The sequence below is a fragment of the Schistocerca serialis genome, chromosome 5, assembly GCF_023864345.2.
Source record: "Schistocerca serialis cubense isolate TAMUIC-IGC-003099 chromosome 5, iqSchSeri2.2, whole genome shotgun sequence".
NCBI classification, from domain to species: Eukaryota; Metazoa; Arthropoda; class Insecta; order Orthoptera; family Acrididae; genus Schistocerca; species Schistocerca serialis.
The window spans coordinates 147,393,896-147,419,096 of record NC_064642.1 but is presented as its reverse complement, the minus strand read 5'-3'; the positions used below and the strand labels follow the sequence as shown (position 1 = coordinate 147,419,096).

At 44.2% G+C, this 25,201-nt stretch overlaps 1 protein-coding gene across 1 annotated transcript in view; it reads right to left on the bottom strand.

Moving 5' to 3' along the window:
- The window catches only part of LOC126481282 (papilin), a 260,118-nt gene extending 248,831 nt beyond the window's left edge, over positions 1–11,287 (bottom strand). The window contains exons 1-2 of the mRNA XM_050104920.1: positions 11,208–11,287; positions 2,774–2,924 (exon numbers count right to left, since the gene is read on the bottom strand). Coding sequence (XP_049960877.1) covers positions 2,774–2,878 — 105 coding nt within the window. The 5' untranslated portion in view covers positions 2,879–2,924; positions 11,208–11,287. The remainder of the gene's footprint in view (positions 1–2,773; positions 2,925–11,207) is intronic.
- Positions 11,288–25,201: the final 13,914 nt, after the last annotated feature.

The following is a 25,201-nucleotide window of genomic DNA, read 5'->3' as shown; positions in this document are numbered from 1 at the left end:
AGTTGATGCCACTTCGGTGACTTGCTTGTCGACGGGGATGAAATGATGATGATAAGGACAACAGAACGCCCCAGTCCCTGAGTGGAGAAAATCTTTGACCCAGCCGGGAATCGAATCAGGGCAGTTAGGTATGACATTCCGTCATGCTGACAACTCAGCTACCAGAGGTGGACATCAAATAAAGGTGGCATCATTCTTTGATTCATACATTTGATAAATATGTCAACATAAAAGAAATATAATCTACAACATGTTTGGTTCACAATGAAGTGTTTTGTTTCATTATCTTTTTATGTTCCAACACTGTTTACTTTTCTTATACATCTTGTAACTTCCCCAATCAGCTTAAGAATTCAGACTGTTGATAACATCCCTGATAGCGGCATTTTATAGCATCAGTTAAAAAAACTGAAAAAAATTCTGAACTGAATGCTTATTAGAGGGCGAAGACTTGCCTCTTCAAATATTTTCCTACCTCAGCTTTATGAAGAGCTCCACACCAATGTGAAGCCACATTATTGGATCTCAAGGAAAAGAGACGTATGTCAAAACTATACGGTTCTCAAACTGTGAGGTAATATGCAAATACCAATTTAACTTCTAAATTGCACTGTTTAACAGAGGTTGTCGTCAATATTTTCTGTAACATACTCAAATTATTGCTACATGTGTTGCTGTTTACAATCCACAATCAATTAAAACTCAGAAAAACACTGCACATTAATATGCACAACCTCTTCTGCGGTCAGTAAAAGCAGGATAACTTCTTTTTCCAACTAAGCGTTTGTGGACGAAGTTTATACCTCCAAAACCACCCACCGCCAGTCACTGGTTTTTGCAGTCACTGGTTTTTTTGTCTGGTGCTACCCTTGGTTTCCCAGTGGTGCACTATAATGGTTTTGCATAGGTAGCTGTTAGTGGTTGTGGTGATGGGAGTGTTTGAAGTGGTTGCCCATCATACCATGGTGGTCACTAGGATTTCTTTCTCTTTCGCATCAATGCATTTTTTAAGGGATAAAATTTCTACATTGTTCTGCAGTTCTTGAACTTTTATGAATATTAACGAATGTTGTTGAATATCCTCGAATGTTAGAACATTGGAATCATGCAGATCACACTGATTCACACTCTAGTTCTCTTAACCGATGAATGTTGCAATGTAAGTTACGGGGAACAAATTCATCGAGAATGTGTACCAGCCTATAGTGAGAAATTGCTCAAAGAACAGCTCTGTGAGCAAACAACGGAAAAAGTTAGGTACAAATTGCACAGTTTAACTTGACCGCTGCATGGAAAATGCTGGGAGCAAAATCTTGCTCTCTCTGCGTATCACTTAGCTACTGAGACAATCCATGCCTCCTTCTAGAGCAGCCAGATTAAAGCTTATAAAAGAAAAGAACATGTAATGAGCATCGTGGAAGTGGCATGAAACTTGATGACAAGTCACTAGAAAGACCAGATGCAACTTCTTAGCTTATTTTTATAAGTAATACTAACAATCACTATGCACATTGCACAACACTAAATTCACAATGGCTACTTACTGCTGTGCCGCACAATACTACGGTTGGTGGCGAGTGGAAGCATTCCGTAGCAGTACGAAGTCAACCGACTTTCACAGATCAGAGAGGGACCAAGATAAAGTGTGTGTTCTGATGAGGATTCCCCGTAGCATTTCTGATAGTTTATGTGTGACATATTTACATAACCCATCAAAATATTTATCAGAGACATATACTATGGTTCAAATGGCTCTGAGCACTATGCGACTTAACTTCTGAGGTCATCAGTCACCTAGAACTTAGAACTATTTAAAACTAACTAACCTAAGGACATCACACACATCCATGCCCGAGGCAGGATTTGAACCTGCGACCGTAGCGGTTGCTCGGCTCCAGACTGTAGCGCCTAGAACCGCACGGCCACTCTGGCCTGCCACTTATACTATGAACATAAACATTAGTTTTCGCCACAAGTAAATCTGTTAAACCCATATTTGGCATTCACATTCTTTGGCTTCTGCAATTCATAACCAAATCATCACCTTTCAATCTAAACTAGACCTTCGGCTACTATACAGATCAGTTTATCATTACAAAGAAGATTTCATGGAGGGTCCAGTAGCACTCTGCAACTCAACAATTTTAAAAACAAAAAATGATGTTGGTAACAAAAAAATACCTGCAGAATATGATATCCAGGCAGGAAAAATATTTAAATCCATTGTTACTCTGATTGACCAAGTTGGAAACTTAAACGTTCCGAAGGAATTCCCAAATTCGCTCAATGTTTGTGGTACGCACTTGCAAAGATGCTTCCACATAGCGCCTTAGAACAGTAATATTAACCGGAAAAGAAAAAGGCAAGCCAGTATTCACACCATGAATTTCATTCTTTTCTACTAACATACTATTGAACTTCAAAAGGCCCTAATCCGCGGTAAGATTAGCATACATATGACTATCTATAAAGCACAATGGTAAAGATTCCAGTGCCATGGAGTGAACTTAATAGAACCGTGTTTCTCACAAGGACAAATGTACATACAGTACTTGTAGTGCAGCACGTTTACATGATGGGCAACCACGAAAGCAAAACATCCGAAAACAAAAACACAAAATGTAGTTTGTACGAATATACTTCTTCTAAGTTAGATATTACACAAAGGAGAAGATTAATTTCTCGTGTTTTTGTAACTCAGAAAACAACAGGGGAAAAAAACCAAGCGAGGTGCGTGTTTTTCAGCTAATTTACGCTAAAATGATACACTTACTAGGCACTGGCCTTCAACGCAAACGTCCAGTTTTTCATCATTGCACCTCGTCCCGTCGATCACTGCCTGTTTATGTCGGTAATAAAACCGCTCCCCGCGAGGCATGCAGTTCAGTTCACAAGGGTTGGCAGCCTTGGTGTACGGCACCCACCTGCAACATAAGGCAGTAACATGAAATACAGTTTTATTGCTGGTGCTACTATGCATGTTATGAAGGAAACACGGTTACAAAAGAAAGAACTCATCAATTAACATGCTTCCTAAAATAGGCACATGGTTTAAACACCATAGCAAACCGGAACAAAATAAGATCTCGTCGTTCGGTCTGTAACATGGTAGCAAACAATCGAAAACGATCAATACCGGCATACGTAGGGTTGCCAGATCCGAAAATACAAAAACTGTACCGGTACTCTGTGTTATGTTTTGCTGGATATTTTGCCCTTAAAGCCGAAATTCTTGTTTCAAATAGAAATAAAGTCAGTTGGGCATTTTAAATCATTTATTAGTCATTAGTCTATAGCGATAGTAACCTGAAATGTGCTTGATCTTAAAAGAAAGAACAACAGAAGAAAACAGTAAATGGCCTTACAATTTGGCCATTATGATAGTAACTAACTGCCCTATCTTGTTAATTGCCCAGTCTTGTCCTTATGATAATCTAACGTCAAAATAAACTAAGTCCTTCATTATACAAAACAAACAATAAAGTCAGTGCTGGTGTACATTGGCACCAGTACACCATGCGGCATTGAGGTTACGAGAGTGTCGATAGAGGCCTATGACAAGACTCTCTGGAAACACGCCGCCAACCATGGAGGTAGAATATTTTTACCTCCATGCCGCCAACGCCCTGTCAGGCACCAATATTTAGGATCGCTGCTGCGGACCAGAGGGCCAGTTTATCCAGTTAGTTAGTCGTTTAGTTCGAGCCTTTTATGCCAGTTAGAGTCTGTACGCTGTGGAGTTCCAGCATGTCAGCGAGACAGAGCCGCAGACTTAGCCTCTAGCACAGAGACAGGCAGCGCCTTATAGTAAACATAGCGGACTTCAACAACATTGAGGCTACGTGGACTACACAGAAGAGAGCTTGTACCACAGCACTTAGAAACTTAAATTTAAGTAGCTCTTTCTTTATGAATACAGAACCCAGTTATTAATTGTGTGCAGTTTGTTTCATATATCGAGGGGAGACGAGAGGGTGGGGCATGTTAACATCAACTGGACGGCACCATTTACTTTGCCTCGCTTGCCCTGAACTTGGCACAGTTGTGAGTGACACTGTATGTTAGGCTTCTGCCTGCTGTGAAGAAAAACATAGGACACAGACATAAGAATAGAACTGGTTGGTACATCTACATATCCTGAAGGTATATCTCTTTATTCCTTCTGATATTCATTCCACAAGCTTTGCAAGCAGTGCGTTCTCTGCTTCATCGCTAAAATGCCTAAGAATAACCTGATAGGCCGGACGTGTATATATTTCGCCGGACACGACCGCAAAAAACCGGGACGTCTGGCAACCCTGACCATACAGTGCTCATACATTTACGTGACACCTCAGCTTCCTACCTGTAGTTCTCAAACGGCAGAAGTCGAATAATATTGGGCCAATGGAGTACCCGCGTAGCTGGTTGGTTCAAATGGCTCTGAGCACTATGGGACTTAACATCTATGGTCATCAGTCCCCTAGACCTTAGAACTACTTAAACCTAACTAACCTAAGGACATCACACAACACCCAGTCATTGCCGGCCGGAGTGGCCGTGCGGTTCTGGGCGCTGCAGTCTGGAGCCGAGCGACCGCTACGGTCGCAGGTTCGAATCCTGCCTCGGGCATGGATGTGTGTGATGTCCTTAGGTTAGTTAGGTTTAAGTAGTTCTAAGTTCTAGGCGAGTGATGACCTCAGAAGTTAAGTCGCATAGTGCTCAGAACCATTTGAACCCAGTCACCACGAGGCAGAGAAACCCGCGTAGCTGCTTAATGCTAATTTTACTACGTTTGTTAAATTTAGGCAGTTTGAAGATGTAGATTCTTAGAAGTACTTCTCTTTTTAATGTAAACCCAATCGGCCGCTTCGTTCTTGTCTAATCTCGTGTGAAACGAGTAAGCTGCTTGCCTGCTAACCTTCTCCACTGCTGTATTCACTACATACTAGACGAGGGGTTCCTACCACTGCATCGGCTGACGCCGGTAGAAATTGGTTGGCTTCGGATCACAACTTTTCCGTAGAATACTGTTCTGCGCCCGATTGTCGCCAACATTGGCGATCTAACAATACAGCACCTCTTTGTTACGTTGGCCTTGCGAAGTGATTGTCGCCCTGTGCCAAACCGTTATGCACTTAGGTAGTGCACGACTGAAGTGGAAAGAACCTTGGTGCATCCATCCATGAGTGGATAATGACAAAAAAATTCCATTCCTCTGCGTAGCGCAGCTCCAATGTACACTACTGGTAAAATTGCTACACCACGAAGATGACGTGCTACAGACGCGAAATTTAACCCACAAGAAGAAGATGCTGTGATATGCAAATAATTAGCCTTTCAGAGCATTCACACAAGGTTGGCGCCGTTGGCGACACCTACAACGTGCTGACATGAGGGGAAAAAAAAGGTTCAAATGGCTCTGAGCACTATGGGACATAACTTCTGAGGTCATCAGTCCCATAGAACTTAGAACTACTTAAACCTAACTAACCTAAGGACACCACACACATCCATGACCGAGGCAGGATTCGAACCTGCAAACCGTAGCGGTCGCGCGGTTCCAGACTGTAGCGCCTAGATCCACTCGGCCACCGCGGCCGGCGACATGAGGAAAGTTTCCAACCGATTTCTCATACACGTACAGCAGTTGACCGGCGTTGCCTGGTGAAACGTTGTTGTGATGCCTCGTGTAAGGAGGAGAAATGCGTACCATCACGTATCCGACTTTGATAAAGGTCGGGTTGTAGCCTATCGCGATTGCGGTTTATCGCATCGCGACATTGCTGCTCGCATTGGTCGAGATACAATAACTGTTAGCAGGATATGGAATCGGTGGGTTCAGGAGGGTACTACGGAACGCCGTGCTGGATTCCAACGGCCTCGTATCACTAGCAGTCGAGATGACAGGCATCTCATCCGCATGGCTGTAACGGATCGGCCGGCCGGTGTGGTCGAGCGGTTCTAGGCGCCTCAGTCTGGAACCGCGCGACCGCTACGGCCCCAGGTTCGAATCCTGCCTCGGTCATGGATGTGTGTGGTGTCCTCAGGTTAGTGAGGTTCAAGTAGTTCGAAGTTCTAGGTCCGCCAATGCATTGCCCTTTTGCACCTTGTGTATGCGATACTATCGCCATTTGTATACGTGCGTATCGCTATCCCGTGACTTTTGTCGTCTCGCTGTATGTCTGAGGCACTGACAGTATTTAAAGGCGAGGAGGATTTCAAAGGATCAGAATTCGCCGTAGCAAATTACGATGTTCGGTCAGTATCATTGGCTTCTGACTGCAGCTTAGAAAGATTTAAGTATCTTGCTGGATATGCTGCTAACGAGTCAGACAGTACAACAAATCACGCCGGCCGGAGTGGCCGAGCGGTTCTAGGCGCTACAGTCTGGAACCGCGCGACCGCTACGGTCGCAGGTTCGAATCCTGCCTCGGGCATGGATGTGTGTGATGTCCTTAGTTTAGTTAGGTTTAAGTAGTTCTAAGTTCTAGTGGTCTGATGACCTCAGAAGTTAAGTCCAATAGTGCTCAGAGCTATTTGAACCAACAAATCACTGGCCACACCTACAGTAAGGTTACTGGCAGCGCCTCAGGAAACATCGACTTCGTAGCTGAGTGTGACTTCTAGCGGGGATTTGCTTGTTGTCATTAAGCTCCTATGTGCCACACTTACCGAGTGTTTCCCCTTATTCATCCACAAATAATTAAAATTGACACCAGTACGTGCCCTAGCTGGCATCAAAACACAAGGCAAACAAAGCAAAGGAAGCTCAACATCGCAAAGGAAGGAAGTTGCGATTCTCATCGCCTAAAGGTGGATATGGACAATATTTGTGTAAATTTTGCTGTGGAGAAACTTAGATTAGTGACAGAAGTGAAGCTCCTCTGACTGTGTTTGTTTGACGACACTGGAACTCCAACTCCAACTACCTGGATTGAGCCATGATCTGACTTATTTCCTACACCAAATCCCGGCTTTGCTGAACGGCAGACACGGTGAACGAACTCTCTACTTCAACCATCGCCACTTATTTTGATCACCGGAATGAAAAATCCATCTATTACTTTTACTGTCTCATTTCCTAATCTAGTTCCCACATCACCTAACTGAATTAGACTACATTCCACTATCCTGGTTTTACTTTCGTTGATGTTCATCTACTAAGCCTTTTCAAGGTATTATCAGATTCGTTCCGTTGGTCTTCCGAGTCGTTTGCGTCTCTGATAGAATTGCATTGTCACCAGCAAATCTCAAAGCAAGTATGGGAAAGATAATGTTAATGAAGTATGATTAGTGAAATGTGAAGTATACATGCAATATCTGTCACATAGGCTAATCCATAAAATCTGCCATGTAGTTTGTTAAAATGGAACTAGCCCAATGGTGGGAAACAAAACCGTAGATACACGTTAGTAGTTACTTCGTACTTATTTATTTTCAAGGAATTTTATTGCGTTGATAGAGTGCTATAGGTCTCGCATCTTTTTTTGGAAAGAGGAGTTATCAAGTGTGCTAACGCACTTAAGAACTGATCCTCATCAGACGTACTTGGCGAGGGACGTAGGTCACATAAGAAAATTATGACCGGACATGTTCGTCGTGATGTGTCACTCACAGTCTGACTGGAAAGCTGATTATTCTTAAGCAGCAGGTATAATTGACATAATACTAGGCTTATGTGGATAGTAATTAGTTGACACTGCAATTGCTGAAGATCTAGAAGAAGTTTCTTCTAACGGTTTTGTAATTTGGCATGCATTTGGTTTTTCTGGATACGATTTCTTCAGAAATATCACCATGCATTTGATAAATTTGTAAACCTCATGTTCTTCAGTTTCCTTATCGAGCAGTGAAGACAAAAATTTCCTGCTTTTTTTCGGATTTGTTCTTGAACCATTCGCGCACTATATTGTCCAAGGATTGTTGTTGTCCGTTTGCGCTTATCAACAGGTTGCTATTTATCCCCATATCGCTGTTCGAGTTAGTGTTCAACTGAAGTTGCTTTCATGTTAGGATAACATTTCTGGTTTCAGAAAAGTCTCTCATGCTTCACTTTTTAGTTCTGCCATTCCAGCATCCTCAGCTTCTTGGCTTTCGTATTCGTCATCAACTTTCATTTTAGAAGACGTAATGTTTGCCCAAGTCGTGAAAACTATACAGGGTGTTACAAAAAGGTACGGCCAAACTTTCAGGAAAATTTCCTCACACACAAATAAAGAAAAAATGTTATGTGGACATGTATCCGGAAACGCTGAATTTCCATGTTAGAGCTCATTTTAGTTTCGTCAGTATGTACTGTACTTCCTCGATTCACCGCCAGTTGGCCGAATTCAAGGAAGGTAATGTTGACTTCGGTGCTTGTGTTGACATGCGAATGGTTCATCCAACAAAGTGTCAATCCTCATTTCAGTGCAAATGTTCTCTTTAGGGATGAGGCTTCATTCCAACATGGTCAAATTGTAAATTTTCGGCCGGCCAGTGTGGCCGTGCGGTTCTAGACGCTTCAGTCTGGAACCGCGTGACCGCTACGGTCGCAGGTTCGAATCCTGCCTCGGGCATGGATGTGTGTGATGTCCTTAGGTTAGTTAGGTTTAAGTAGTTCTAAGTTCTATAGGACTGATGACCTCAGATGTTAAGTCCCATAGTGCTCAGAACCATTTTTTTTTGTAAATTTTCACGATCAACATGTGTGGGCTGACGAGAATTCGCACGCAATTGTGCAATCACGTCATCAACACAGATTTTCTATGAACGTTTGGGCAGGCATTGTTGGTGATGTCTTGATTGGGCCCCATGTTCTTCCACCTACGCTCAATGGAGCACGTTATCATGATTTCACACGGGATACTCTACCTGTGCTGCTAGAACATGTGCCTTTACAATCACGACACAACATGTGGTTCATGCACGATGGAGCTCCTGCACATTTCAGTCGAAGTGTTCGTACGCTTCTCAACAACAGATTCGGTGACCGATGGATTGGTAGAGGCGGACCAATTCCATGGCCTCCACGCTCTCCTGACCTCAACCCTCTTGACTTTCATTTATGGGGGCATTTGAAAGCTCTTGTCTACGCAAGCCCGGTGCCAAATGTAGAGACTCTTCGTGCTCGTATTGTGGACGGCTGTGATACAATACGCCATTCTCCAGGGATGCATCAGCACATCAGGGATTCCATGCGACGGAGGGTGGATGCATGTATCCTTGCTAACGGAGGACATTTTGAACATTTCCTGTAACAAAGTGTTTGAAGTCACGCTGATACGTTCTGTTGTTGTGTGTTTCCATTCCATGATTAATGTGATTTGAAGAGAAGTAATAAAATGAGCTCTAACATGGAAAGTCAGCGTTTCCGGACACATGTCCACATAATATATTTTCTTTCTTTGTGTGTGAGGAATGTTTCCTGAAAGTTTGGCCGTACCTTTTTGTAACACCCTGTATAATTCGTGTTAAGAACATGTAACGTTTGTACGAGCTAATATCAGAGTTCTGTTTTGTTGAAAATTATAAAAGGAAAATTCAGCACATTATATTTATTAGTAACTAAGACTATTACAGCAAAAAACTACCATAAAACACTTCGGATTCATAAGGAGCAACGAAAATTCTCCGACAGCACTGCTAACTGACTATGTAGAAATTGATGATAAACAACATCGGGTAATTTACAACCGTTAGGTTGGTGCGTAAGTTCATATCATTTCTGTTTTGCATTTTGGTATTCCGTTTTTATCGATTTTCATTTTTCATTTGTAGTTCACTGTTGCTTTTTGATTTTACGTAGTGTCATTTTGACATTTGGAGATAGGGAGTGGAGCTGTGGACGCTAGAAAATGGAGTATCAAGTGGAGAAATTCGTGCATTTCCGGCATATTCTTCTGTTTGAATTCAATGCAGGGGTGACGGCTGTTGAGGGCAGCCAGACATAAAGACATTGGACAGAGCACGGCACGTTCAAGAAACCTGTGGGGTTTGACGAATATTGTTTGAACACATTAACCCACAGTGATACACGTCGGTGCATTCGAGAACTGGCAAATGTTGTGAACTGTGATAATTCCACCATCGTGAGACACTTGCATGCATTGGGTAATGTTCAAAAATTGGATGTATGGGTACCGCAGGCTCTAAGCCAAAATCACAAAAATCAGCAGGTGACCATATGTTCATCTCTGCTTGCTCGTCATCAACTGGCTCATGAGCAACACCGAACATTCCTAACGTACATCATTACTGGTGACGAGAAATGATGTCTTTATGCAGCATATGGAAAAGAAGGGAATGGTTGAGCCCAAACAAAGCAGCAACTCCTCGTCAAAGACCTGCGTGCCTTCACAAAAGATATTGTTACGCATCGGGTGTAACAGCAGCGCTGTGATGTACTGCGAATTGCTCCCCCGAGGTGTAATAATCACTGCTGACATTTATGATCAACAATTGAGACGTTTTGCACACGGAGTCTAAGAACAACGACCCATATTTTCCGCTCTCTGTCGAACAACTTTCAATGAACTTCCTTTCTAGTTGAAACCTGCGCTCCGAACATGTTCTTCGCCTCAAAACCACGTTATTTCTACAGCCATAGAATCGAAAAGTCACCCAATGGTTGGCAGGCTATTGTAAATAGTGAAGGAGAATATGTTATTGATGAGTGAATCCACTGTTATGGCCATCTGTTGTGTTTATTAAAGTTACGGAAAAACGCTACGAACTTATACATCAACCTAATACTTCTGTACTGACTCGTACGGAATTATTGATCGAGACAGTCAAACTGCTATGTCTGACAGCAGATTCTCCAAGGACTAGGAACAAAAGCAAACAACCATAGTTCAGAAATCCAGAGAATTAAAATTTTTACTCGTTGGTGCAGCCGTTAAGAAATGAACAATGAACGTCAACATGTAGACAGCCTTTGCCACTCTGTGCTGACCTTCCTTGACACTGGTAAAATATCCCGTATCTCAATAAGTATTTGTTTCCAGTCATATGTCTGAAGAATATCTTTTCTACTTTTAACTAGTCCTATCTCCTGTACGAATATAGTGCATTTTTAAACACTTCCATATAAAGATAGAAACAGAAACTGTCCACAAACAATATTAAATACGATAAATGTAACATAATAAACCAATGATATGAGATTTATCACAACAGTTTTGATGCAGTACAGTGCTGATTGAAGGCAAAGTAAATTCCTTAAGCTGCTTGCTTGTACTTACGTAAAATATCTATTTTCAAAAGGCTCCGCGTCGAATTGGGAACATTGTTCTGCGCGGAAGTCTTTGGAGTCTTCTGGACAATCCTGTGAATAAGAAGCATTAATTCAATATACATAATTCAAAATGAATACACATTACTTAATACTGTCCTCAGGTGTAAACTAAGCTGTAAGTGACCGTAAAATATACGATTCTCTTCATTAGTTAGAGCTTCGTAAATGTGAAGACTAAGGCATAAGGAAGTTATTGGGAAATATCCAACAAAACTGGTGAACATTTGAAAAAAATCCAATGGTATCTCCATTCTCTTACATCCAAATTATTTCAGAATTGTGATTAAATACAACATTGACTGCTAAATCGACAGCGGGAAGTCAACACTGACTTTCATCCGGGATATACTGATCTACTTCTATGGGCAGAGGAAAGAAAGGAAGGAAGATTGAGTTTAACGTCCCGTCGACATCGAGGTCGTTAGAGACGGAGCACAAGCTTGGGTAATGTCAAGGATGGGGAAGGAAATCGGCCGTACCCTTTCAAAGGAACAACCCCAGCTTTCGCCTGGAGCGATTTAGGGAAATCACGGAAAACCTAAATCTGAACGGCGAGACGCAGATTTTAACCGTCGTCCTCCCGAATGCGAGTCCGGTGACGCAACCACTGCGCCACCTCGCTCAGTATTAACCATTGACGCATTTGCCGGAATGATTCGAAAAAACCACACAGAATCCAAATCAAAACACAGTGGCACATATAAAACAGGACCTGAGGGTGCTGGGGTTGAAACCGTGAACTTCCTACCTATAATCTAGGCGTTTTCTACTTAAGACACCATCTGGAAGGAAAGGAGAAATTGCCAGTACAGATAAATAAGCCCACCGGGTAAAAGTCTGTCACCAGGCAGCCACGTAGCCTCCACTGCTGGCATAAGTCAGGCCAGTGAATGGGTGTGCATGTGCCAGTCGGTTGTACGATGCGTCGACGTGGAGAATTGACGAAATGGCAGAAAGGAGCTATCGTGTTTGGACGTGCCCACAAATGAAGTTGCCCGATTTGTTGCTGTATCAGTGCAGACTGTCCAACGTACAAGGAATGTTGAGCCACTAGTAAAAAAAAACTCGACCGACACGGACGGGAAACTATTGCCGTGCCCTGTCAATGACGATCGGTTTCAAATCCGACAGTGAATGCAGGTCCATCTCAACAAGTTGCTAAGCGTTGTATACGAAATGAACTGCATGCAGTGAACATTTGGAGCCGGGTCCTCGTCAAAGGCCACGGCTCACTGCGTCTCATAAGGCAGCGGTTCTTCTGTGGACCAAACAACACAGAATCTGGGCTGTAGCTGCGTCGAGACGTATAGATTTCTACATCTACATTTGCATATACATCGGTACTACACAAGCCACCGTACGGTGCTTGGTGGAGGGTACCCTGAACCACTACTAGTCATGTGCTTTCGTGTTCCACCTGCAAATAGAACGCCTGTCTATATGCCTCCGTATGAGCCCTAATTTCTCGTATCTTATCTTCATGATCCTTACAAATGATGCAAGGCTTCGAGTACCTGACAGCAGAATAGGGCATTTAACCCGCTATGTGTGGAGGGTGTTGTTCTAGGAAGGAAGGAAGATTAGAGTTTAACGTCTCGTGGACAGCGTGGTGATTCGAGACGGAGCACAAGCTCGGATTACTAACGGATGGGGAAGGACGTCGGACATGCCTTTTCGAAAGGAACCATTTCAGAAGTTGCCTGGCGTGCCTTAGGGAAACAACCAAAAAAGTTAAACCTGGATGGCCGGATGGGGATTTGAACAGTCTGCCTCCTGAATGGGAGTCTAGCGTGCTAACCACTGAGGCACCTTGCTTGCTGGATGTAGTTCTGGCCGGAGACTGTTCTGTGGTGCTTTGGGGTGTTTCGCGTGGCATGACTTGGGCCCACTCATTCAGGTTATCATCTACGTGAACTTGGATGTATATTTCAACGTTCTCGGCGACCAAGTGTTGTCCTTGCTTCTGCATCATCATGATAAGTATGCTGTGGACACTACCGTCTTCTCAGGGGAGAACAACACTGCTTGCAGGAAGGCGCACGTACGCTCCTAGTTCGACGAACACTCGGACATCCTATCGCTCCTTGAGTGATCCAGTAAATCAGATGATCTTAATCCCGCTGAGAATGTGTGTGACAATTTGGAACAGCGGATGAAATGTAGCAGTTAACATCCTCCTCAATTTTATAGCTCTATGGAGTGTAATCATTAATGAGTGGTTGCACTTGAATATGGCATATCTGAAGAAACTTTTGGACTCTGTTCATCACCGAAGTGGAGCCTTCATCAAGACCAAGACAGATGCGGTGTTAAAGGATATTAGCCGATGTCTGCTTGGGGGTAGGACTGATTTTTTTTTTTTCTTTTTTGTTGTATAAAATCTGCCCCAGATTCCAGGAGGGAAACTTACCTCTTCCTCCCCCCCCCCCCCCCCTGCCCCCTCTTACGGGCACAGAATATTCTTTGTATTGCAAGTTCATCGTTCCCAAAGGATTTCACTGACGTCATTTCATATCACTGCATTTCATTAATTTATCACCATCACTTCTCTTAATTTAATAAGTTGTCAGTGATAGTGACGAAATGACGACGGATGGCTAACTAGGTAAATGAAAAACGTTACTGAACGCTATCGTAAGCTCCTTCTTCGCGTTAGCTCTCGAATATTTCGAAGCTGGTGAAAATGCGTATGAAAAATTTAGCGGAAAAACATCTCAACACACATCACACAACCGAAAATTTCACGGCGCGACTCAGAGACTTTGCTAGTCATTCGAAAGAACGTTTTATAACGGTCACGATTGAATACAGTTAACCAACATGGACGCCAATAATTTTCTAATTGTTCATTCTACCATCACACAACTCGTTATGGTTTTACGGATTCGCAGTGTATTGTTGGGTGGAATGCCTTGGGAGGATTGTTGTAATCCGTGCAGTCCAAGCAAAACTTGGAGCGGTAGCTGATGAGAGCGACCGGAAAAGATTCTGCCATACAGTCATATATACAGGGTGGTCAGAAAATGTCTGAAACGCTTGTAGTGATGTTGTAGGGAAAGTTGTACTGAGACATAAATGTTAAGAAAAAAATTCTATACGTTGCGCCGTTTCCGAGTTATTTAGCATTGAAGTTAGCCAATCAGATGGTTGCGCGCGTAAATTCAAGTTTCAGCTAACGAGACAAAGCACTCGTTGGGCAACACCGCCCTTGGCACGCCGCTTGAATGCGAGCGCGCGACGCCCTGATTGGCTAAATTCTGTGCTAAATAACTCGGAAACGGCGTAACGTATCGCATTTTTTTCTTAACATTTATGTCTTAGTACAATCTGCCCTACAACATCACGACAAGCGTTTCAGACTTTTCTGACCACCCTGTATATATTAAATGCTTGTGCAGTCTTTTGGACAATTGGTTTGTTCTACGTTCGCCGCGAATATGATCTGTGGGACATGTAGTCCAAACTAACACTCGGCGCGGTGGAATTCCTTCAAAACAGTTGTTGCATTTCGTTTTATTTTCATGTTCAGGCTGTTAAAAGTTTTATAGCTGTGTACTTCTTGACAAAATAGTGAAGTAGCCCGAAGACAAGGTCGGATGTGAATGCGTCTTCATACATGTTCACGTCATTGGTAGGTATATGAAGGATTAGAGTTGCAATCCTTTGCGACAGGTAGAATGACCACCAGAGTGCATTAGTGTCGTTCGCGTTCAGCGTTGTTACCCGGACTGGCAAGGTGTTAAGGAGCTTGAACAGCGTCAGACTTGACTGCCGCCAGCGCTGTCGCCAGTCGAAATCCTGGGAGAACCTATCTCATGGAGCGGGACGGAGAAATACCCAGGGGCTACCCTAGACCGCAGGCTCACCTGGAAGCATTACATTCGTGATGTCAAAAGGAGAGCAATAGGACGCCTCCGCGCCCTCTATCCGCTGCTAAACCCACAGTCGTCACTGCCACCGCAACACGGCGTCACGCTATACCTAACTTTGGTTCGCCCACTGTTAGAGTATACGGCCGTGGTCTGGGGGAGAGCCGCAGATGCTCACGCTGTGACTCTGCAGCGGATACAGAATCGCGCCCTGACACTGCCATGAATCTTCCGAGGCGCTATTCGACGTTCCAGTTCCACGAGGACACCGGGACCCCGCCGCTCCGAGAAAGGATCCGTGCCACCGCCAGGAGGTTCTACGAGAAAGGGGGCCACTGCCGCAACCGACTCATACGAGGACTGGCCCAACAACCACATCACAGGCCAACCAAGCGCTGACCTGACCTGCTGAGGGATTAAGCTTTACTAATCCCCCAGCAGAGTGTTTTCACTTCGTCTACAGGTATCCACCAGCAAGGACGAACCAAGAAGCCAGGTAAATATTCCCTGCCCCCTTGGGAACTGCAGGAATGACAATTCTGTCTAAACTGCACCATCTCGAGCCAAGGACTCGGCTCGTCTTATAGCGTCAGCGTCAGATGTTGACTGGTCGCCGTGAAGTATCCTGAGATGCTACCTACGTATTCATGTAAGACAACGTCATCAGTATCTGACAGAGTTTGAAAGTGGCCTCGTTGTGGAATCTCCGTTTGGCCAGTTGGTCGAATCGTGCTATATCCAGAATTGTGGGGCATCCAGACGTTGCAGTGGCCCGTGGTGGTCTGCACAGAAATGTAAGGACTCGTTGTCAAGGTTCCGGCCGACCACAGTAGCACGGTCGCCATACTGTGCACCAAACACATGGTAATCCCTTCACATGTGCGCCGAGAGTAAGTAATGGACTTCGTACAACATTCTGTACCATCCCACACCATTGGCACGAGACTAACAGCCGCCAGACAAGGAAATTGCCGTCTCAGGCGCGGGCTACCATTAACACCATAACGCAAACGGCTATGATATAGCGGCGCGCTCGAGGGAGTTCCCATTCTGTCAATGTTTTGGACAGGTGCAGCGGTGTAATTGCTGGTGTCATGGTGTGGGGAGACATCATGTATGACTGTAACTGTGGGAACTCTGGCGACACAATGGTTCGACACGGTCATCCTGCATCCTCATGTGTCACCTCTAGGCGACAATATCGTGGTGTCATTTTCCAACAGGACAATGCTCGTCCATACATGGCACTTGTTTCTATGAACTCCATGGGGTCCTTCCGTGGCCAGCAATATCCCCCTGATCTGCCCCGACAGAGATCATCTCGTGCGTCAAGTCCATCCCAGCTTCCCTCAGGAGAGGATACTATGGCTTCATGGCACCTTCCCCAACCGAATTCGTGCAAACATCCTGGCCAGACGGTGTGCAATGTCGTACTGATAAGTGCGTTCATACTGCCAAGTTCTTTGTAAGTCTGATTCGATTTTGTAATTATTGAAAGAACATTACAAACCCTCTCAACCCGCGAAGCTTCATCTTGTTTCCTCCTCCCCATCTGACAGCTTCACATTTTTGGAAAGCAGTTTATTTCACTCCTTCTGTGTCAAAGCTAAATTTGCTAGAGGAAAGTGCAGATTAGTTGGTTGGTTTTGGGGAAGGAGACCAAACAGCGAGGTCATCGGTCTCATCGGATTAGGGAAGGACGGGGAAGGAAGTCGGCATTTGCCTGGAGTGATTTTAGGGAAATCACGGAAAACCTAAATCAGGATGACCGGACGCGGGATTGAACCGTCGTCCTCCCGAATGCAGTGCAGATTAGTTTTTGTTCTAGTTTCGTATTTGTGATTATCTGTTTATCTCTCAAGGTGCAATGGATCACTGACGACAAATTTCTTCATTCAGTAAATACGCTATGAAGCATCTTAAAATTGGTGGGAATCCAGGCGACTATCAGAAGACTCAAAATCTGATATTAATCTGATACTTAAAAGTTAAATGGCATTTGCACAGCTATTGTCTACTTGATTGTTATATGGGCCATGAATTACCAGTCATCCGCCTGTTTATAAAGGCCGTCTTTTACTTCAAACAGTTTCATTTTTGAGCATGTTCAAGTCAGCTATTATCATTATTTACGGATTTCAGTCATTAGATAAAAAAGATAATCATAAATGAAAAACGCGACCAGTGTCACCAGCTGTATATGGCGTAGAAAGTTTTCATTCTCTTTCGGACGAAACGTCTACTGCTGACACATAATAAAACATATTTCTCCATCCTAATTTTAAAGACAATTGCGTTGACCTGAGCAAAATTCAAATTAAGCATACCTTACGCTACTCACAATAAATGAAGGAAAAGGAACAATTATTTCTATCTAACAACACATTTTCTCACTCAGGTTCACCAATACAAGTACCTTTACAGACAAAAAATATATGTCAAACTGGAGAACAAGATGTATTTGCGACTGTACCGAAACGGAAATGGTGGGGAGAGGGGGCGGAAGGCAATACAGGCAGCCAGGCGAATGATAATGGGCCCAGGAATAGGGTGCAATTTACTAATTTCAAAAAGACGTGCGATCTAAGAACAGTGGGTGGAAGGGGCAGGAAAACACGCAGGAATTGGGTGGAAGCACATAGATGAATACCGTAACGTGTGGAGACGCCTGGAAGAAGTCATTAGCCCGCGGTGGTTGTAAAAAAAAGCTGATATATATGGAACGGAATTTCAATGTAAAGTAAGTCATTTATCCTGTAATCTCGGAAACTTACCTGAATGTTGCACGAGAAGTACCTCTTCGAGCCCCCTCTGCAGGCGTCGGGACCTCTGAAACACGTGAAGAAATAATTATAACAACTGAGGTAAAGGCTTATAGACACATTAACGACGCATTAGTAAAAATATGTGCCTCTTGCAGGTGGATCTGTGCAGCTCGCACGTATCAGCCTGTTTAGTACCTTGTGTAATGGTACTAGGGGGCCTAATTATAGTGGAGCAGCTAGCGTGGGTCATGGGAAGCGGTGGATGGGAAAGTGTAGGATGGGCCTGAAAAATAGATTGAAGATCCTGACGGTGTTAGATTCTATAAAGGATTTGAAGGTAAGTTAGTTCCCACTTTTACAATACTCCGTAGATCCGTTGAACGAAAATCTGCGTCCATTCATTAGAAGAAAGCACCTTGTCTACCACAAGGGTAGCTGAAGCGATCCACGAAATTACCGGCGAATCTCATTGAGGCTATCTGTTGTAGAACCCTAGAACATATTCTGATCTCAAACACAGTAAAATATTTCGAACACAGTGATCTCCGCCATGCAAACAAACATGGATTTCCCCCCCCCCCCCCAAAAAAAAAAACACCTGAGATCCTGAAACCCGTGGGTCAATGCAGTCAAGTAGCGCAGTATTTGGAGACGGCCGAGAAGCGTTTGACTCGGTACCACACCAACATTTATTAACAAAAGTACGATTATAAGAGCTATCAAACAAAATTTTAGACTGAAATGAGAGGTTAGTGGTAAGGAAAACTCAGTGTCTTCTCGTGAATGGAGGCTCACTAACAAAGTGGAAGCCACCTGAGAAGGTTCCCAGAGAAGTGTGTTGGGTTCCTTGTTGCCCAGGTTGTGTATTAATGATCTGACGGACAAGTCAGATAATTTGGAGATGATGCAGCTATCAGTATTGAAGTACTATGTGAAAACAACCTGGAGAAATACCCAGATTTTAATATTTTAAATGTGGGTAATGCAGGATAATGTCCATAACAAAGAGAAGGAAATTGATAATACCTGGTTGCAAGATTAGGGGGTGAAAATCTTGAGTACGTCAAATCGTAATTCCACTCCCAAACCGAGCAAGGGAGAAACGACTGCCTATAAGCTTCTCTACGAGTCCTAATGTCTCTTATCGTGTCTACGCGGTCCTTACGTGAAATGTACGTCGGCGGGAGTAAAATTCGTGTGCAGTCCGCCGCAAATGCCAGGTCTCTAAATTTACTCAGTCGTGCTATGCGAAAAAAATGGTCTACCCTGCAGGAATTATCACTTCAATTCACGGAGCATTTCTGTGATAGTCACGTGCTGGTCGACCCCATCGGTAACAAACCCAGTAGCACGCCTCTAGATAGCTTCAATGCCTTCATTTAATTCGATCTGTTGGGGATCCGAAACACGCGAGCAGTACTCTAGAATGGGTGGCACTAGTGTTCTACAGGTTACACGGTCTCCTTTATAGATGAGCGACACTTTCTAAGAATTCTTCCAATAAAACGAAGTCGACCATTCGTCATCCTCACTACCGACCTTACTTGCTCGTTCCACTTCACATCGCTTTGCAACGTTAAGCCCAGATATTTAATGGTCGTGACTGTGTCAAGCAGCACAGCACCAACATTGTGTTCGAACATTAGAGGATTGTTTCTGCTACTCATTTGATTTACAGGTTTCTACATTAAAATCAAGTTGTCTTTCATCACACCAAACAGAAATTCTAAGTCATTCTCAATGACGACGCTCCGTCGTACACTACAGCATTATCAGCAAACGGCCGCAGATTGCTGCTCATCCTATCTGCCAGATCGTTTATGCATGCAGAGAACAATAGCGATTCTATCAACTTTCCTGGGGCACTCATGACGATACCTTTGTCTCCAATTAATATTCGCCTTCTAGGACAACGTACTGGGTTCTGTTACTTAACAAGTCTTCGAGCCGCTCTAATATCTGGGAACCTATTATGTATACTCGGACTTTCGCCGACAGCCTGCAGTGCGGCGTTGTGACAAACGCTTTCCGAAAAACTAAGAATACATAATTTGTCTGTTGCCTTTGATCCATGGTTCGCAGGATATCGCCGAGAAAATCCGTGGCTGATTCGTGGCAGAAGTTTTTCTGTCTCAAGGAAATTTATTATATTCGAAATGAAAATATGTTGAAGGATTCTGCAGCAAACTGGTGTTAGCGATACTGGTCCGTAAATTTGTGGGTCTGTTCTTCCAACTTTTTTAGGCACAGGAATCACCTGCGCTTTTTCCTGCTCGTTTGGGCCTTTGCGCTGGATGCGATAAATGCAAGCTAAGTAAGGGGCCAATGCTGATGAGTGCTCTCTGTAAAACCGAATTGGAATTCCATCCGGACCTGGCGACTTTTTCAGTTGCTTCTCAACGAAAAGTATGCGTACTTCTATGTCCTCCATACGGGGTTGCGTGCGACGGTCAAACTGTGGTACGTCTTGTGAGGGTACGGCACAATATTGGTGAACGAGATCGCTTTTAAGGGCAGACTTGAGTACATCGGACAAATGAGGGGACGTGCCGACGGCGCTAGCCTCAAACCGGTTGCGAGCCCTAGCAGCGCTGCAGCTTTCGCCAGCAGAAGACGGCGGTAAGACCCAACAGACGATTATAGTATTCGGACTCACTGATTGGGGGACACTGGCAGTGTGAGAAATCCGACAGCTCGAGGAGAGCAGCAGGTACTTTTGCTTTGTCTCAAATGGTTCAAATGGCCTTGAGCACTATGCGACTTAACTTTCGAGGTCATCAGTCGCCTAGAACTTACAACTAATTAAACCTAACTAACCTAAGGACATCACACACATCCATGCCCGAGGCAGGATTCGAACCCGCGACCGTAGCGGTCGCTAGGCTCCAGACTGTAGTGCCTAGAACCGCATGGCCACTCCGGCCGGCTGCTTTGGCTCGGCGGCTGGCAAAACACGATGCGCTTAACCGTTGCCGAGGGACACCCGGCATAGGGAAAGAGGGTGAGGACAGAGGCTGCTGAATAGATGTAAATTTGAAACTTCCTGGCAGATTAAAACTGTGTGCCGGACCGAGACTCGAACTCGGAACTTTGCCTTTCGCGGGAAGTGCTCTACCGACTGAGCTACCCAAGCTCGACTCACGCCCCGTCCTCACAGCTTCAGTTCTGCCAGTACCTCGTCTCCTAGCTTCCAAACTTTACAGAAGCTCTCCTGCGAACCTTGCAGAACCGGCACTCCTAAAAGAAAGGATATTGCGGAGACATGGCTTAGCCATAGCCTGGGAGTTAGTTCCCAGAATGAGATTTTCACTCTGCAGCGGAGTGTGCGCTGATATGAAACGTCCTGCCAGATTACAACTGTGTGCCGTACCGAGACTCGAACTCGGGACCTTTCCCTTGCCCCCAATAATACTTGGATGGGTGGCCATCCTGTTTGTCGAGCGCTGTCGGCAAGTGGGGTTCACTGAACCCTTGTGAGGCCCATTGAAGAGCTACTTGATTGGCAAGAAGCGGCCCCTGCCACGAAAACTGACAACGCCCGGGAGAGCGCTGTGCTGACCACATGCCTCTACATAGCTGCATCCAGTGACGTCTATTGGCTAAGGATGACATGGCGGTCGGTCGGTATCGTTGAGCCTTCAAGGCCTGTTCGGACGGAGTTTAGTTTAGTCTATTAATTTAATTCATTATTATTTCAATTTTAAACTGTGCAGACGCACATGGGGGGTTCGAGAGCAACAGTTTGCTTGAAAAACATTTCATTAGTTTAAAGCACGAACGTTTTATAAGATTCGTCTCATTCAGAATCAGTAACCTGCAGCGAAGTAATTCACAGGATTAGCCGCAGTCTATAGGTTTACCCTGTGTGAATGATTTTAAAACGCGAAATTTAATATTTCAGCTTTCCTTTTGCTGCCTTCTGCTGCCACACCAGACTGGTCGACGACTGACCGAACAGAAGTCATCTATCCACTTAGCGATTTTACACAGGACAAGCATTCTCTAGGGTTCTCGGCGAGCGCCTTGACCAAGGTACTATACTGTATCTCCTGAGGTGGTCATGGTCTTGAAGTGTGTAAATGCCATGTATCGATAATTATTGTATGAATGGCTGGCGAAGCATGCCAGCGGGTAAATGCATTATATAGCAGTTCCATGGACGTTTGAGATTCTGTGCCTGACCTCTCTATTCTTTTGTCGTCTTCTTCTGTTATTGGACTTGAAGAGAAAAGAACGATTGTCTGAAGTTAATCTTGCTGTAATAGTCTATGTAAGTTGAAAACGAAGAAAAAACTAGAGTTGTTCATAACTTAAAATTTGTGTACGGTATTCACTAACTTATATTCTTCAACCTTACTTGTCCTGAGTAGACCTGGCCTTAACGGAATATTGACCATTGTTAGCGCCATACTAGAAAATAATTAGTAATTTTCTTTCAGCTCATCTTCGAGATGTGCCGCCGGTTAGGACACTAAACTTTCTTTCAGATTCTACGAGCTATGTGGCGGCTACGAATAATTTAATATATTTCATTTTCAGATTTTCTCAAGGTTGCGAGTAATATCCAAGGCAGAAAGGCCTGCTCACAGGATTCTAGTTCTAATATAAGATGTCATCTGCGAAAGATTATGCTTGTTATCTTATACTGGTATTCGAGACGAAACCACGATATGGAGTTGCGGATTTTATTACTTCAAACTGAACTGTCATAGGAAATATTATCTGGTGCTATAAGCACATTAGTTTTAACTATACTTTTGACACACACACACACACACACACACACACACACACACACGTCACACACACACACACACACACACACACACACACACACACATATATATATATATATATATATATATATATATATATATATATATATATGAGAATATCTGTGAGGATTCATGAGAGAGACGATTAGTTATTTACGTTCCCGTAACCACCCTGAGTACTGAGCTAGTTTGCGGATTGCTGATCCGCGTCGGGCTAAGTTAAATTATATTACACTGTTAATTGTATTATTAGAGTTATTTCTCTTTTGTTTTGACGTCACTTTATTAAAGGCTATCAATGCAGATATAACAAATTTAAAATTTTATTAAATTACATTACAGTACGACGGCAAAAATTGTTGTACCTTCTGGTATCGATTTTACTATGTGGACCTGTTGGCAAATCTAATTCTAAATGACAATATTTGTTCTAATTATAGAAGAATACTTCAGGATTGTTATCCCTTTTTTTTTTCAAAAACGGCCGAAGTATGCAAAGATCACCCGCACCCAAATACCCGGGAGCTCGGTGTATACAGCCTCGAGCTTGAAGTACAGCGGCTTCTCAGACACACTGTAGACATACGATGAGGTGACGAAAGTCATGGGATGCTTCCTAATATCGTGTCCTTTTTCCCGGTGTAGTGCAGCAGTTCCATATGGAATGGACTCAACAAGTCGTTGGAAGTCCCTGCAGAAATACTGAGCCGTGGTGCCTCTGTAGCCATCCATAAATGCGAAAGTATTGCCGATGAAGAATTTAGTGCACGAACTGACCTCTCGATTATGCCCCATAAATGTTCGACGAGATTTGTGTGGGGCGACCTAAATGGCCAACTCATTCGCCCGAATTGTCCAAAATTTTCTTCAAACTAATCGCGAACAATTGTGGCACGCTGACATGGCGCATTGTTATCCATAAAAATTCCATAGTTGTTAGCGAACATGAAGGTCATGAATGGCTGCAAATGGTCTCCAAGTAGCAGAATATAACCATTTCCAGTCAACGATCTGTCGAGTTCCATGTAAATACAGCACACACCATTATGAAGCCACCATCAACTTGGACAGTGCCTTATTGGATAAGCTGGGTTCAAGGCTTCATGCTGTCTGCGCCACACTCGAACCCTACCATCAGCTCTTATCAACCGAAATCGGTACTCATCTGAGCAGGCTACAGTTTTCCAGTTGTCTACAGACTAACCGACATGACCAAGAGTTCAGGAGAGACGCTACAAGCGACGTCGTGCTGTTGACAAAGACCCTCGCGTCGATCGTCTGCTGCCATATCCAATTACCGCCAGATGTCGCCTCACTGTCCTAACGGATACGTTCGTCGTACGTCCTACATTGATTTCTGCTGCCACACTACTGGCCATTAAAATTGCTACACCAAGGAGAAATGCAGATGCTAAACGGGTATTCATTGGACAAATATATCATACTAGAACTGACATGTGATTACATTTTCACGCAATTTGGGTGCATAGATCCTGAGAAATCAGTACCCAGAACAACCACCTCTGGCCATAATAACGGCCTTGATACAGCTGGGCATTGGGTCAAATAGAGCTTGGATGGCGTGCACAGGTACAGCTGCCCATGCAGCTTCAACACGATACCACAGTTCATCAAGAGTAGTGACTGGCGTATTGTGACGAGCCAATTGCTCGGCCACCATTGACCAGACGTTTTCAATTGGTCAGAGATCTGTAGAATGTACTGGCCAGCGCAGCAGTGGAACATTTTCTGTATCCAGAAAGGCCCGTACAGGACCTGCAATATGCGGTCGTGCATTATTCTACTGAAATGTAGGGTTTCGCAGGGATCGAATGAAGGGTAGAGCCACGGGTCGTAATACATCTGAAATGTAACGTCCACTGTTCAAAGTGCCGTCAATGCGAATGACTGAGATGTGTAACCAATGGCAACCCAAACCATCACGCCGGGTAATACGCCAGTATGGCGATGACGAATACACGCTTCCAATGTGCGTTCACCGCTATGTCGCCAAACACGGATGCGATCATCATGATGCTGTAGACAGAACCTGGATTCATCCGAAAAAATGACGGTTTGCCATTCGTGCACCCAGATTCGTCGTTGAGTACACCATCGCAGGCGCTCCTGTCTGTGATGCAGCGTCAAGGGTAACCAACCGCAGCCACGGTCTCCGAGCTGATAGTCCATGCTGCTGCAAACGTAGTCGAACAGTTCGTGCAGATGGTTGTTGTCTTGCAAACGTCTCCATCTGTTGGCTTAGGGATCGAGACGTGGTTGCACGATCCGTTACAGCCATGCGGATAAGATACCTGTCATCTCGACTGCTACTGATCGAGGCCGCTGGGATCCAGCACGACGTTCCGCATTACCCTCCTGAACCCACCGATTCCATATTCTGCTAACAGTCATTGGATTTCGACCAACGCGAGCAGCAATGTCGCGATACCATAAACCGCAATCGCGATAGGCTACAATCCGACCTTTATCAAAGTCGAAAATGTGATGGTACGCATTTCTCCTCCTTACACG